Source organism: Myotis myotis, unplaced genomic scaffold (genome assembly GCF_014108235.1).
Source record: "Myotis myotis isolate mMyoMyo1 unplaced genomic scaffold, mMyoMyo1.p scaffold_m19_p_3, whole genome shotgun sequence".
In the NCBI taxonomy this organism is placed as follows: Eukaryota; Metazoa; Chordata; class Mammalia; order Chiroptera; family Vespertilionidae; genus Myotis; species Myotis myotis.
This window is the reverse complement of record NW_023416335.1, coordinates 177,444,244-177,459,895: the sequence shown is the minus strand read 5'-3', so window position 1 is coordinate 177,459,895 and position 15,652 is coordinate 177,444,244. Positions and strand designations below refer to the sequence as shown.

The window sequence follows — 15,652 nt, the reverse complement described above, 5'->3', positions numbered from 1 at the left end:
TTCCCATGAGTGGAATACAATGGAGGTGTATTCCACGTGGTCTGGCAATGCCCTCCTGGGGCGATCAAAAAGGGGACATGTTGGCATAGACAGTGAAGTCATCCGCTTTCCAGAGGGGCAGGTTGATCGTCTTGGAATATATGGCATCCGCATGGCAGGAAAGCTCCAAAGATTTGCGGAGAAAGTTGGTCTGATGCCTCAGTTGTTTCTTAAAAAATTGTGCCTCCATTTCTTCAGGGCCTTGGACAAGGGCCACTACTCCAATGAAGCCAGAATCAGCTGTGCCAAAGCTGCTAAGTTCCCCCAGGTGTAGTCTCTGGCTTCAGGGTGCTGATGTCCTCCCAGCAGAGCAATGGTGTGGGGATGTCCAGGGAGGCGTTGCTGGTTCTGGAATCTGAACCCCTGGTGGGATTCACTTTGGGATCTGCTTCAGTGTTACCTTGTCCTGTGATTTAAACACACTAACCCATTTAACAATCACTTGTACTAATGCTAAACATTTATTTAGCCTTTGCAGTAAAGATAATGTATACATATATTAAAACCATCTTTGCTTCAAATCCTGGGTGGGAGGAAAAATAGTTTTTCCCCTACTCCTCTAGATGGTAGAAGCAAAGAGTGCTTAGAAGTGTAAACGGAAGATAGATTCATTCACACTTGATCGCTAAATGCCTATCTTAAGGCCGTGTTCTATGCCCTGACAATCAGCAGTAAAAAGAATCATATCCTATTTGGGGTTAGTTTCCCTCTTAATGGTGGAAGACAGAAAATAAAATATATACATATGTTTAAAATGTATATTTAAGAAATATAACAGGTGCTGTAGAGAAAAATAAAGCATGGGTAAGAGGATAGAGTGAAGGAGGTGCTATTTTATATGGGGTAGTTAAGGAAAGCCTCAATGAAAAGGGCCAAGTAGAAATCTGGATTGAATTAAGAGAGAGCATATCAGTGCAAATATCTGGAAAAGTGTTCTAGGCATAGGGAATGGCAAAAGGGCGTGTATTTGATATGTTTGAGGCATAGCAGAGGAGGCTGGTGTGGATGGAGCAGAGTGAGCCAGGGGAAGGGTAATAGGAGATGAGGTCAGGGAGGTAGCCAGCAAACACATCAAGCAGATAGGACTTGTAAGGCTGGATTTTATTCTGAGTGATATGGGGAGACAAATGCCTTGCTCTGACTGACCCTTTAAATGCCTTCATTTGATTGCTGGGTAGAGACTAGAACCAGTGATGGTGAACCTTTTGAGCTCGGCGTGTCAGCATTTTGAAAAACCCTAACTTAACTCTGGTGCCGTGTCACATATAGAAATTTTTTGATATTTGCAACCATAGTAAAACAAAGACTTATATTTTTGATATTTATTTTATATATTTAAATGCCATTTAACAAAGAAAAATCAACCAAAAAAATGAGTTCGCGTGTCACCTCTGACACGCGTGTCATAGGTTCGCCATCACTGGACTAGACTGTAGGGAGGAAAGAGTGACAGCAGTGCCCAGGAGGACAGGTAGGAAGCTATTAAAGGAAACCATTTGATAGAGAAAAGTGTGGCCTGGACCAAAGTGGTGGAGGAGGAGGGGTGAAGAGGTCAGATTTAGAACTAGTTGAAGGTTAAAAACATACGGCTGATGATTGGATGAGGAGTATGAAGTATATCACAATTACAATGTTGTATTTCCAAACTTCTTAAATATTATGAATATATGCAAAGACAGAACTATATTTGCCTTTGATGTTTCTTCATTCCAGGAAACCCAAAGATCAAGGAAAGCATTTAAGCCCTCTCTGCCTTTAGTAAGTGAACATGAATAGGCTCAGGAGACATCTCTTGAAGCTGTTAAACAATTATTCCTACTTTGTTCCTAGAAGGTTATAATACCCAGTTAATGTTTCCTTGTTATATAGTGACCCCTGTCTGCAGCAATGCTGTGTATAATAAGCTATCAAGATGTTGGTGTAGCATAGGAAAACCAGTATTCAACTTGGAATCAGATGTGGGTTTGAGTCTCAGTTCTCTTAAGAGCAAAGTCTACCCGCTTAACTCTTTGAGTTTTTTTAATCTGGAAAATGGCAATGACTTCAACTAATTCAAAGAAGACAATGCTTGTGACATTCTCTATACTATAGTATAAGCTTACCAAGATTTTGAAGTCTAGTACAAATTGTAAGTCTTCATGTTATAATCAGCTGGGTGATATAAACCAAAGACTCACCATATTTTTTAAATTAAAATAAAAATGTGAAGCTTTTGCTTATTTAAAAAATAGCTTTTTTAATTTTTTTTTTTGCTTTTTTTTTGTGGCTGTGAAACTTGGGAGATCTGGCCGGGCCAAGGACATCAGATCTCATTGTCTTCCCAGCACATCAATCCTCCCCTGAAGGCCCTCAATAAAACAGATTGATCCTAAAAATAATAATAAAAATAAGTAAATAAATAAATAAATAAATAAATAAATAATACTGTATTCTCTTATTTAAAAATCTGCATTCTGATATAAAAATTAAAGTACAGAAGTGTGGAAAGTTAAGTCTTCAAGAGTCTCACCTCCCCGCCCTCCCTCCATAGCCACTCCCTCTAGTTTGCTCTTTACCCATCCAGAACCTGTACTGTATATTAAAAGTATTTTATACAAACAGAAGCATATCATCCATAAATGCCTTTTCACATTAAAAACTTAGGTATTGTGGACCATTTTCCACGCTAATAGATTTATATCTACACGGTTTTTTTTAAGGCTGACATCAATGCTTCTCAGGCCTGTCTGCATATTAGAGTTACTTGGGGAACTTAAAAACAATAAAACACCATTGCTCGAAACACACCTAGACCAATGGATCAGCATCTCAGAAGGAGGGACCCTACACCATTTTTTAAGTATCTTCTGAGATAATTCTAATGTTCAAACAGGATTAAGACCCATATGTCTAAATAGTATTCTATATTGTATAAACCATAGTATATTGAACCAATTCTGATTTCAGAGAGAGAAAAGGAGAGAGAGAGAGAGAGAGAGCAAAGGAAACATTGATCAACCATTGAGCCACACTGGCTGCGCTAACCAATACTGTTTTGATGGATATTTAGGTTGCGAAGTATATCCACATACCTGGATATTTGCATATTGTCTATTTACTATGCTTGTGAATAGATATACTTAATTCACTTTTTATAAAGAAATTAGTTTTGATTAATAGCTCAGACGGAAAGTCATTGGATTAAACTAGGTTTTAAGTATAATAAAAGCCCATTATTAAAAACACCTTAATACTTAAAATTGTTCTACACAAGGACTGGCTACGTAATTTGTAATGCCCATGCGAAATGAAAATGTGGGGTCCTTGTTCAAAAATTATAAAAAATTTCAAGATGCACAGCAGAGCATTCACCAAGCATAGGGCTCTTCTAAGTGCAAGTCACATGCCTATGAAACCAGTTTTGTTTCTACAATAGGTATGTTGGGATATTTGGTCATGAAGGCTGAAGGAAAGATTTTTATCATAGTAAGTGGTTGCACATTAACTTCTTTTCCAATTAAAAAGTTATGTAATTCTTAGTAACTCCTTTGTACACAATAGTACATGCTTTACTCTTTTAAAAAAATATTTGTATTGATGATTTTTAGAAAGAGGGGAAGGGAGAAGGAGAGAGAGAGAAAGAAACATTGATGCGATGCTAGGGAAACATTAATCCCCTGCCTCCTGCAGGCTCCTTGCTGGGGATCAAGCCCACAACAGGGGCATGTGCCATGACCAGGAATAGAACTGACAACCTTTTGGTGCATGGGACAATGGCCAACCAACTCAACCACACTGGCCAAAGTATGCTTTACTCTTTACACTGCATGAACCAGTTATTACTATTGACTGTTGATAGCATTGCAAATGATTTTTAACTATGAATATAGAATGAACTTTATTGTACTTGATGCCTGGGAAAACAATAAGTGTTTCTCTGGCTCCACTAACTCTAATCATATCTATCCACTTTATTCTTAGAGAAAGAATAAACAAAAGACAGAAAGCATAGGAAGGTAGACTGAGGACCTAAGTCTCTTAACATCTTACTCAGAAATTGAGAGTTCTCTGAATGAAAATTAATTTTATAATGATTCATATATTTTTTCGTCTCTAAATTTCTATGGTATAGGCCTTGCACTTTATTATACTAAAATATACAAACTCAAGAGAGAAAAACTGGCTGCTGTATTGACTCAGCTTAATTCTAATGGCCACCATTTATATTACACCTTCTGAAATATAACTCAATCACAGTGGTCCTGAGGAAGATATTATTGTTTCTATTTTCTTTGAAATTGAAGCTCAGGGATGTTAGGTGGACTTGCCCAAGCTCACAAAAAAAGCAGAGCCTGGGTTCAAACTCCATATTCATCTGTTAAAACACCATACTTTTCATCTTAAAAATAGAAGAGAAGGTAAAACACTATGTGAACATAGAGGCAGAGATTGGAGTGATGTGTCTACAAGCCAAGGAATGCCATGGATTGCCAACAATCACCAGAAGCTAAGAGAGGGGCATAGACAGATTCTCCCTCTGAACTTCCAGAAGGAACCACCAACCCAGCCTATGCCTGGATTTTGAAGTTCTAGTCTCTAGAACTGTGAGAGTATAAATCTCTGTTGTTTTAAGTCACCTAGTTTGTATTATTTGTTACAGCGGCTCTAGAAAACTAATACATCTAATACTTCTGCTTTGGAACAATAATGGATAGTAAGAGGCCAAAAGAGATGAGAATGGTGATTATTACAAATACTTCTCCCTGCCCTAGCTAATTTGGCTCACTGGATAGAGCGTTGGCCAGAGGACTGAAGGGTCCCAGTTGCTATCCTCCTCCGGTGAGGATTAACAAAACACACACGTTAACAAATACTTGTCCCTATCATGCTATTCCCCCCACCCCCACCTCAACCCCACTCCCATCACATACTGATTGATGCCCATGCGCACTGAATGCTCATAGATAGGATACCCTGGGACACCAGCATACTTCTGCTCCACCAGTTACATGCTTACCAAGAGTCAGTTGTGTTTGTTCCATGTTGTTCTTATTATAATTTTGTACTTTGATTAAATATTATACATACCAGCTGAAAAAAATAGGGAATAATTTTTATTAAGGGTTGTATGTTAATTCATCCTAGGGTAAAAAACAAACAAACAAAAAACTAATGAAAAAGAATGACCATTATATTCTAAGTCCTGATGAATACTGAAATTTTGTAATTCTAAACTCATCTACAAACGAACTAACCAAATCACTGAAAACAGTTACATCCAATGAGGACATAACACTCATTGTAGGCCAATATTGTACCCAGATGTTTGTCTATATTAACTTTATTAGGCCCACACAGCCTAGAAATGGGGAAACCAAGTTTTAAAGTCAAGTATCCTTTTAACTATCAGATACTGCCTCTCCCCTTGGAATGTGTCCATTGCACTAGCTGAACACATTCTTTAATGCAAGAACCTGTAGAAAAGCAGCCATTGCAAATGAGCAGGGCTCTAGGGTAGACCCGGGCCATATGAGGTCCCACCCAGACCACACCTGCCCTCTGTGAGCGACATTTCTCCATCACCTTATGATCATTATTTGCAATTGTCTTTGGACTGCCTGCTTCGATATATCTTTTAAGCGTTTTGCTTCCTTTTCATGACTTTTTTTTTCTCTTTTCTGTGGTGCACTTTTGACTCTGGCGCTGACTTCCCAGGCCCACGTGTATCCTGTTTATGCACCCAGGGGCGGGGCAAAGCGGGCGAGCATGCGCGGTAGCGGCCTCAGGCCTGCTCCCTGACCAACAGGATCGCGCTTGTCCTGCCCGAGCATGCGCGGTAGCGGCCTCAGACCCGCCCCCTGACCAACGGGATCGCGCTTGTCCTGCCCGAGCATGCGCGGTAGCGGCCTCAGGCCCGCCCCCAAGAGCGGGGTCGCGCTTGGCCTGCCCGGCTTGCCGTCTCCGCAGCCATGGCGGCCGCGTCGCTCCCCGCGTGGCGGCGCCTGCAGCCGGGGGCCAGGACCCTGCGTGCCTTCTCCACTGCAGCGTCTCCCACCACTCTCCCCGGGAACCCACGCCCGAGTGAGTGTCTGCCGCGTCGCCTCCGGGCTCTGGGGGAGGTGAGGGCGGAATATCGGATCCCTGGAGGCCGCCGCGGTGGAACCTGCGCCGCCCCGGGGAGGCCGGGGTGTCCCTGGCCCTGCCGCCTGGCGGGAAAGCCCTGCCTGTGGGTCTGCCCGCCGCCCGGGTGTCGCCCCGTTCCTAGCCGCGGATTGCTGCGCTGGGGCCTCTGCGCGCCACCAGCCTGCCCCGCCCTCCCGAGGACTCGCGCTTCGGTGCCGGTCTCGCGGTCGCCGGCACGGGTCTCTCTAGTGAGGGTGCTCGGCAGCGTTTCCAGGGGGTGCTGAACCTCGGTTTTCTCGAGTGTTAAGGGAAACATATAGCTGCCCCGGGACAAACTGCAGTTCTGAATCCAGGCCTCGCCATGCCGCCAAATGGGATGACCTTCATTCACAGCCTTGGAGGTGACCTTCGCTCAGAGAGAGCAGGGGTGCCTGGCGCCGCGCCCGCCCTGGAGGAATCAGTGAAAAGGAATCGAGGACCTTTGTGAACGCTGACTGCTCAGTGTGAGGTGCCTAACAAGAAGCGAGAATGGGGTTCTGTAGGAGCATCGTGGCGGAGCCCGCGGGAGGGGAGGACAGCTCTGTCCAGTTACACCAGGTGCTACCCGTGCTGCCTCCTGGAAGATCTGACCTTCACCCTGCTCACAGCCCCGCCGAGGCCACCATCTCTCGCTTCTGCAACAGTTGCTTTACCATTTCCGCAGTTGCTCCCTGCATTGCATTCTCACAACGGCCAGAGTGAGGTGTTCAAATAGCAAATCTTATCTTGCCACTCCCTTATTCAAAATCTACAAGCAGTCCTCATTGCTTTAAGATAAGTGATAAATTCCTCAATGTATTATATTGGCCCTTAATAGTCTTAACATGCTTTTTAAAAAAATATATGTTACTGATATTTTACAGAGAGGAAGGGAGAGGGATAGAGAGAAACATCGGTGAGAGAGAAACATCGATCAGCTGCCTCCTGCACACCCCGCACGGGGGATGTGCCCGCAACCCAGGTACATGCCCTTGATGGGAATCGAACCTGGGACCCTTCAGTCCGCAGGAGGACGCTCTGTCCACTAAGCCAGACTGGTTAGGGCTTAACACATCTTTTTAATTTTTCATTCATTCTGTAAATACTTGATTCCTACTGTGTGCTAGGCGATACTCTAGATACCAGAATAGAGCAAAAGTCCTTTACCTCTTGAAGTTTACATACATTGAGGGAAGTCAGACTATAAATAGATAAACAATGTCAGCACCATGTAAGGTAGTGATTAGTGCTTTGAAGAAAAATAAAGCAAGCCCTAACTGGTTTGGCTCAGTGGATAGAGCGTCTTCCTGCAGACTGAAGGGTCCCAGGTTCAATTCCGATCAAGGGCATGTACCTTGGTTGCGGGCACATCCCCAGTAGGAGATGTGCAGGAGGCAGCTGATCGATGTTTCTCTCTCATCGATGTTTCTAACTCTCTATTCCTCTCCCTTCCTCTCTGTAAAAATCAATAAAATACATATAAAAAAATAAAGCAGGATGTTGGGAATGATGAATTGGAGGAGTAGTGACTATAGGGTTGGATAAGATAGATTGTCTGGAAAGACGTCCCCTGCTTGGGGAAGTGACATTTGAGCAGAGCCCAGAACCATGCTGAGGTGGGGAAAGAGCATTGTTGGAGTTGGGAATTGCTAGTGCAGAGGCCCAGGGTGAGAATAAGCTTATGGGTGTGGTCAGGGAACAGAGAAAAGGCCAGCGCGGCTGGAGCTAAGTGAGCAAAGAGGAGAGTTCTAGTGTAAGAAAGGTGAGTGACGGCCTGATCTTGTAACGGCTTATGGGCATTTGGCTTGACTTGTATTTTAAGTTGGGGTCACACTGGAAGATGTTAAGCAGGGCAGTGATGCTGTGTGGAGAGCCGACTTCAGGAGGGAAAGAGTGGAACTCAGCAGACCAGTTTGGAAGTTGCTGTAGTGCAAATGAGATGATGGTGATTTGGGTTGAGGTAATTGTGGAGTAGGCTGTTATGGTTGAATTTGGGACACATTTTGATGGTAGAGCTAATGAGACTTAATGGTGGATTTGAAATGGGGCTTGAGGAACAGTCTCCAGGAAGCATGTTAGATTTTTGTCCTGAATAATGGGATGAATGGCAATACCATGTACAGGGATTGGGAAGACTGAAGAAGAAAATCTAGAGCTCTGCCAATGACGTGTTGTATCTGAGATGTGCATCAAATATCTCCAGTCTCTTTTCTCAGTGCACTCTCTGTTCTTCTCTGAAGTTTCCACCATATTAAATTCATTTACTTTGATTTTTCCATCTTCTCTTTCTCTAGAACACTTTTTCTCACTTGCCGGTTCCCAGGGCTGCCTCCTGTTCATCCTTGACGTTTAGCTTAAAGTCAACTTCTTCAGGGAACTTCTTCTTCCCCAACTATTTGACTAGGTTTGGTCCCCTGCTGTATGTTTCCATTAATATTTATCATTGTTTATTTATTGAAATTACTTATGAAATAGTTGTCTTATTTTGACAGACTCTCCATTTTGTGGGAGTAAGAACTTTGTTTCTCTTGTTCTTTGCTGCCTTCTTAATTTCTAGTACCCAATATCACTCTAAAACTTTTGAAGGGATGAGGGATATATACCACTGAGGGATGAATAAGAATTTTACATGAACTGAGGTGGGGAGGCCGAAGGGGACAGAAGTCAAGCAGATGGGAGGGAAGCATATTCCAGGCAGAGAACATAAAGTTCAGAAAGACTGAAGGGAAGTTCAGTGTAGTTTTGGGGCCTTGTGAAGGGGAATGAGGCTAGAGGTGTGAAGAAAGTGATGTGAGGTTCAGAGTCTGAAGAGTCTTGTGAGCTGTGCTACTCTCACAACTCTTGGTCTTTAGTTTTCTTGGCCGTAAATGACTTCTAGATAAGGATAGTGATAGTACTCACAGTTCTTGTGAAGAATAACATTAAATAAGGTAATGAAAAGCATTTAGCACAGCATCTAGCATGTGCAAGTGCTCAATAAATAAAGCTATTATTATTTTAGAATAGCAAAAACAGTTATTTAGAGAGGCATACAATAATATTTTAAAAGGTATATATTGTATATAAGTAATCTGCCCTCTTCTACAGTTATGTGATTTATTAGGAATGGCTGTGATTTTTGTTATTGTAGCATTGGCAGTTCTAATATGTAATAGAAAAGGAAAAATTTAACAATTTTCTTTTTTTGTTGTTGTTGTTGGTAGAAAGACCAGAATAATTCCAAATATGAGCAGGTATACTTAAAACTAGAACCTTTCAAACCATTTATCTTTAAAGGCACAAAGTACTTATTTCTATCTAGATATTTTAACTTGAGGAAGTGAGTTTATTTGACTATGAACCTTAGAATTAATTGAAAGTTTTTCTTTATATGATGATTTCATTTTATATCTTAATAACTGGAATTTTCTTAACTATTTCTGACATTTCATTTTCATTAAGATGATTTTAGTCTCAGCTTACAGAAAATGGGTTATTGTTTCTTTGTTTGTTACTGAATACTTTAAATTGTATTCAGATCATAGGATCACGATCAGTTGAATAAATCCATGTTATAAAATTCTCTAACTATTGTGTTGTCTTTTAGGTACAACAGAAAGAACATCCAGGTTTGACAGGCCACCAAGAAGAAAGGTGAACAATTAACATACTCTAATATATGTTATCTTAATGGTTTCTGAAGTTCTAAAGTGAGGAAGGTATTCACAATGAGGCAGGAGGGTACATCCCAAGAAAGGTACATAAGAGGGTGTTCACTTGGTGACTATCACAATCTTGACTCTAATCTTGGTCTGGTCTTTGTCAGTATCCTGAGAATGGATCATCTTTGAGAGATGGACTCACCCACGTATTCCCAGGAAATAGGTACCTAAACCAGAATATAGAATTACTTTTGATGATGCTTGTAACAGTCTTGTAGCCTGGGATATATGCATGAATATTAGTAGTTTGTTCTGTGGGCATCTCTGTGAAGGAATCCAAATTATAAAGTCAGTTGGCATGGAGTCAAAACAAAGGTATATTAGTTGGACATTAAATGGCATCAAATTATAATTGTCTAGAGTAGTCATTTTCATAGGCATATTACCTGCTTCAGGACATGCTACACTAGTATTGCTTAGGTAGGTGTTGCCAAATTTTGCCTCTTTAAACCATATGCTGGTCATCCCCTTCTGTTGAGTATATTATATACTAGAGGCTCAGTGCACAAAATTTGTACACGGGTAGGGTCCCTAGCGGCTGCCAGCCAGGGCCTGCCTGTGTTCCGTGCCGTCCCCTAGTGATCAGCGCACGTCATAGCGAACAATTGAACTCCAACTCCCGGTCAGTCAAACTCCCGAAGGGACACTTTGCATATTAGGTCATATATATATAGAGAGAGAGAGAGAGAGAGATTGTGATTAACTAAGCTACCATGTAGTTATTCCCTGGGCCTAGAAGGTATATAATTTCTTATGTATTTATTCAGTTAGTTTAACCTTAATTTACTTATTTCCAAGTTCTCAATGTCACCTCATTCTGACTTCCATGAAAGGAGTTTTAAAAATTATTTCAAAATATATTGTTATTCACCTCCTTCATAAATAAAATGTAAAAACTTTGCTAAAAGTCTGTGTAAATAAATAAGATAGATATGCTTTTAGTGATGGAAGTTGTATTAAAGGGGACATCCCTCGTGCCCCAGAGGGTTTGAGGAAACAGTACAGAAATATTTAGGTAGATTTGTTATTTTTTCATTTGAGCAGCAGCAACTTTGTGGGAGGTCAGATTTTACCTAGGTTGCAATTCTGCTAGTGTTTTTCTTAATTGCATGTTTTCTTTTGCTTTAAAATTAAAATGCATATTTATATTTAAAATATTAAACTGTTTTTTATTTCTTAGGCACTACCTCCTAGGACAGAGAAAATGGCTGTTGACCAGGATTGGCCTAGTGTCTACCCCGTTGCAGCACCATTTAAACCCTCTGCAGTACCTCTTCCTGTTCGAATGGGTTACCCAGTAAAAATGGGGGTGCCCATGGCAAAGGAGGGAAATTTAGAACTTTTAAAGGTAAGATAAGTTACTGATTCATTAGCTAAGACCTCTGTTCAAATAAATAGTGATCCTCCTCCCACTGCCCTTATACCTCTTATATTTCAAAGTTAAGTGTATAGCAGCTTCTTATGGGTATTTTTATTTTTAAAAAATATGTTTTTATTGATTTTAGAGAGAGAAGAAGGGAGAGGGAGAGAGATAGAAGCATTGATGAGAGAGGAACTTCAGCCTCCCACTGGGGATCAAGCCTACCACCTGGGCATGTGCCCTGACCGGGAATCAAACCAGTGATGCATGGGTCAACTCTCAACCACTGAGCCCCACCAACTGGGCTTGTGTTTGATTTAAAATTTTTTCTCAGGTAATAATAGATGCTATATTTTGATTTTCTGTGGTAAAAAAAAAAAACCCTCAAAAGAATCCTAGGCATTTAAGGATGTAACTGCCCTAGCTGGTTTGGCTCAGTAGATAGAGTGTCAGCCCATAGACTGAAGGATCCTGGGTTCATTTCTGGTCAAGGGTGCGCACCTCAGTTGCAGGCTGCAGACTGGATCCTTGGCCCCAGGTTAGGGTGGGTACGGGAGGCAACCGATGGATGTGTCTCTCTCACATTGATGTTTTACTCTCTCTGTCTCTCCCCCTCCCTTCCATTCCCTTTGGCCGGGACTGATTGGGTGCAAGCCTGCGGCAGGCACAGTGGGACCAGCATGAGTGGGAATGGCAGGCAATGTTGGACTGTGGGTTTCGGCCCAATCCCTGCAGGCCACCCAGAGGGACCCCACCCGTGCACCGGGCCTCTAGTGATTAAATAATAATCTGTGTCCTTTCAGTTCTGTAAGGGAAATATGTACACCTGTAGATTCATAACAGGAAGAGTACTATACAAATAATGCTAATTTTTTTGAATGTTGTCATTTTAAAATACTTGGTACTGAATTTATATTTCAAGGAAATTTTTTTGTTATTGTTGGTTAATCTTCACCTGAGGATGCTTTTTCCATTGATTTTTAGAGAGTGGAAGGGAGGGGGAGAGATAGAGAGAAACATCAATGTGAGACACCTCTGTTGGTTCTCTTGCATGTGCTCTGACCTGGGCCGGGGATTGAACCTGCAATGGAGGTATGTGCCCTTGACCAGAATTGAATCCGAGATCCTTCAGTCCACAGGCCAACACTCTAACCACTGAGCAAAACTGGCTAAGCAGGAATTTATTTCTTGAATTCACAACACCTGTGACAATACTGTAAGAAACTGCCTCATTTTATTTATGATAAGGCTTGTTGAGCTTATAATTTAGTTGTATGAGCAAATTATCTTTTTTCATGTTTTTAAGACAGTTGGCTGATTTATCCTTTAAATTTTCTACTTTAGATCCCCAATTTTTTGCATTTGACTCCTGTAGCAATTAAAAAGCATTGTGAAGCTCTTAAAGGTAAGTGGTTATTTTGTAACATAATTGACTTTGAACACAATATTAAGAATCAGATTTCTAATGATAAAGGGATTGATTCATCAAAAGGATACAATGTTTGTAAATATTTATGCACCCAACATTGGAGCTCCTAAATATATAAAGCAATATTAACAGAATTGAAGGGAGAAATAGACAGCAATACAATAATAGTAGGAGACTTCACTACCCTACTTTCAACAATAGATAGGTCATCCAGACAGAAGAAAATAAGGAAATGTTGGACTTAAACTACACATTAGATCAGGTGGACTTAACATTTAAGGACTACACCATTCAACAGCAGCTGAATACACTTTCTCCTCAAATGCACATGAAAAATTCTTCAGAATAGATCATGTTAGGTCACAAAGCAAGTCTTAATAACTTAAGAAGACTGAAATCATATCAAGCAACTTCTCTGACCATAGTGGTATGAAACTAGAAATCAATTACAAGAAGAAAACTGGAAAATTCACAACTACATGGAGATTAAACAACATGCCCTGAACAAGCAGTGGGTCAAAGAAGAAAGCAAAAGAGAAATGAAAAAATATCTTGAGATAAATGAAAATGGAAACACAACATACCAAGCCTTTTGAGACTTAGCAAAAGCAGTTAGTTGTAAGAGGGAAGTTTATAGCAATAAATGCCTAGATTAAGAAACAAGAAAGGTCTCAAATAACCTAACTTTACACCTTAAGGAACTAGAAAGACAAACTAAGCCCAAAGTTAGTAGAAGAAAGGAAATAACAAAGATCAGAGTGGAAATAAATGAAATAGAGACTAAAAAAAAAAAAAAACAATAGAAAAGATAAATGAAACTAAAGCTGGTTTTTTGAAAAGATAAACAAAATACGCAAGCCATAAGCTAGACCAGCAGTGGGCAAACTACGGCCTGCGGGCCGTATCTGGCCCGTTTGGCTGTTCTATCTGGCCCGCGGAGCCGAAAGAGCGGAGGGTTCTCTTGCTCTCCCCTCCACTCCTTCACCAGCAGCAGTGTTAACACATTGTTTGTGGGTAGTTTTTATCGCGCGCTAACAGGTGGCGCGGGCCATTTTTGCTAATTTTTTGCGCAAATGGTAACGTTCAGTAAAATTACGATAACTTTAGTTTACGTATTTATACGTTACCCGCATTCTACCGCTAGTCTATAAAAAACGTATCAATACGTGTCCCGCGCTCTACTACACTGGTAGAACATATAAATACGTAAAACGTGTAAACATGTTTCCCACATACAATGTGTTCACATGGCAACATCGGGAAACACGGCCGCAGCTCCTTCTTCTAAATCCAGTTTAAGAACCCATTGTGGCCCTCAAGTCAAAAAGTTTGCCCACCCCTGAGCTAGACTCACCAAAAACAAAAGAGAGAGGACTCAAATAAAACCTAATAATACACAAACATGCAAATTGATCGTACCTTCGCTATGCCTACCAGCCAATCGGATAAGTATGCAAATTAACCAAACAAAGATGGCGGTTAATTTGCATATGTAGGTGCCCAGCTGCAATCGGAGCTAGGGGTCCCCTGCCCAGGCCTAATACCTTGAGGAGTTAGTTAGGCCTGGGCAGGGGCGGAGCCAGCGATGGCGGGGAGCAAGGGCGGAGTCGGTGATCACGGGACACTGGGGGTCCCCTGCCAGGGCCTGATGCCTCAGCCACAGGCATTAGGCCTGGGCAGGGGTGGAGCTGGCGATGGCGGGGGGCAGGGGCAGAGATTAAACTTAGGAATAAGTTTAATCAAGGAAGTGAAAGATCTATGCACCAAGGTGAAAGAAACTGAAGAAGACACAAATAAATGGGAAGATAGTCTGTGCTCATGGATTGGAAGAACTAATATTGTTAAAATGCCCATAGTGCCTATATAGCTTCAGTGTAATTCCTATAAAAATTCCAATGGCATTTTTCACAGAAGTAGAAATAAACAATACTAAAATTTGTGTGGAACCATAAAAGAACCTGAATAACCAAAACAACCTTAAGAACAATGATTTCAAATTGTATTACAAAGTTGTCATAATTAAAACAGTATGTTTGTTACTGGTATAAAACAGATCATTGGAACAGAATGAAGAGCCCAGAAATAAACCCACTCATGTATGGTCAATTAAGTTTTATGACAAAGGGGCCAAGAATATACAATGGGAAAAGGATAGTCTCTTCAATAAATGATGTTAAGAAAACTGGGTAGCTACATAAAGGAGTAAAACTGGACCCCTATCTTACACCTAACAAGAAAATCAACTCAAAATGAATTGAAGACTTGAATGTAACACCTGAAACTAAGCTCCTAGAAGAAAATGGGTTTGTGGGGGAGGAGGCAGGGTAAGCTCCTTGATACTGTTTTTGGCAATTTTTTTGGATTTGACACTGAAAGCAAAGGCCAAAAAAAGCAAAAATAAACAAATGAGACTACATCAAATTATAAAGCTCCTGCAAAGCAAAGACCATCAACAAAATGAAAACGCAGCCTACAAATTGGGAGGAAATATTTGCAAATCATATATCTGATAAGGGATTAATATACCCAAAATATATAGGGAGCTCATACAACTCAGCAAAAAACAAATAACTCAATTTAAAAATGGACAGAGGAACTAAATAGACGTTTTTCAAAAAGGAGGTACAAATGTTTGAAGTTACATGAAAAGGTGTTTAGCATCACTAATCATCAGGGAAATGCAAATCAAAATACTATGACTTAGCACCTCATACCTGTTGGAATGACTATGAGCAAAAAGACAAAAGAGAGTTTAGTGTTGGTGAGGGAATTATTTTGTCCTGGTGGTGGGAATGTAACTTGGTGCAGTGTCTATGCCAAACAGTATGGAAGTTTCTCAAGGAATTAAAAATTGAACTATCACACGATTCAGCTACCACACTTCTGGGATTTATTTGAAGGAAATGAAATCACTATCTCAAAGAGATGTCTGCACACCCAGATGCAATGTAGCATTATTCACAAGAGCCAAGATAGAGAAACAACCTAAGTGTCCATCACTCG

The 15,652-nt window shown here is 40.9% G+C and overlaps 1 protein-coding gene across 5 annotated transcripts in view; it reads left to right on the top strand.

The window, feature by feature from the left end:
* The first annotated feature begins 5,920 nt into the window (after positions 1-5,920).
* Positions 5,921-15,652, top strand: part of MRPS35 (mitochondrial ribosomal protein S35) — a 31,845-nt gene continuing 22,113 nt past the window's right edge. The window contains exons 1-5 of one of the 5 annotated variants that reach the window (XM_036299353.1): positions 5,962-6,099; positions 8,454-8,563; positions 9,746-9,792; positions 11,041-11,208; positions 12,565-12,625. In XM_036299353.1, coding sequence (XP_036155246.1) covers positions 11,065-11,208; positions 12,565-12,625 — 205 coding nt within the window. In that variant the 5' untranslated portion in view covers positions 5,962-6,099; positions 8,454-8,563; positions 9,746-9,792; positions 11,041-11,064. Of the gene's footprint in view, positions 6,100-6,534; positions 6,650-8,453; positions 8,579-9,745; positions 9,793-11,040; positions 11,209-12,564; positions 12,626-15,652 lie in introns of all 5 variants that reach the window. The other 4 variants (XM_036299352.1, XM_036299354.1, XM_036299351.1 and 1 more) reach the window with 4 other exon arrangements.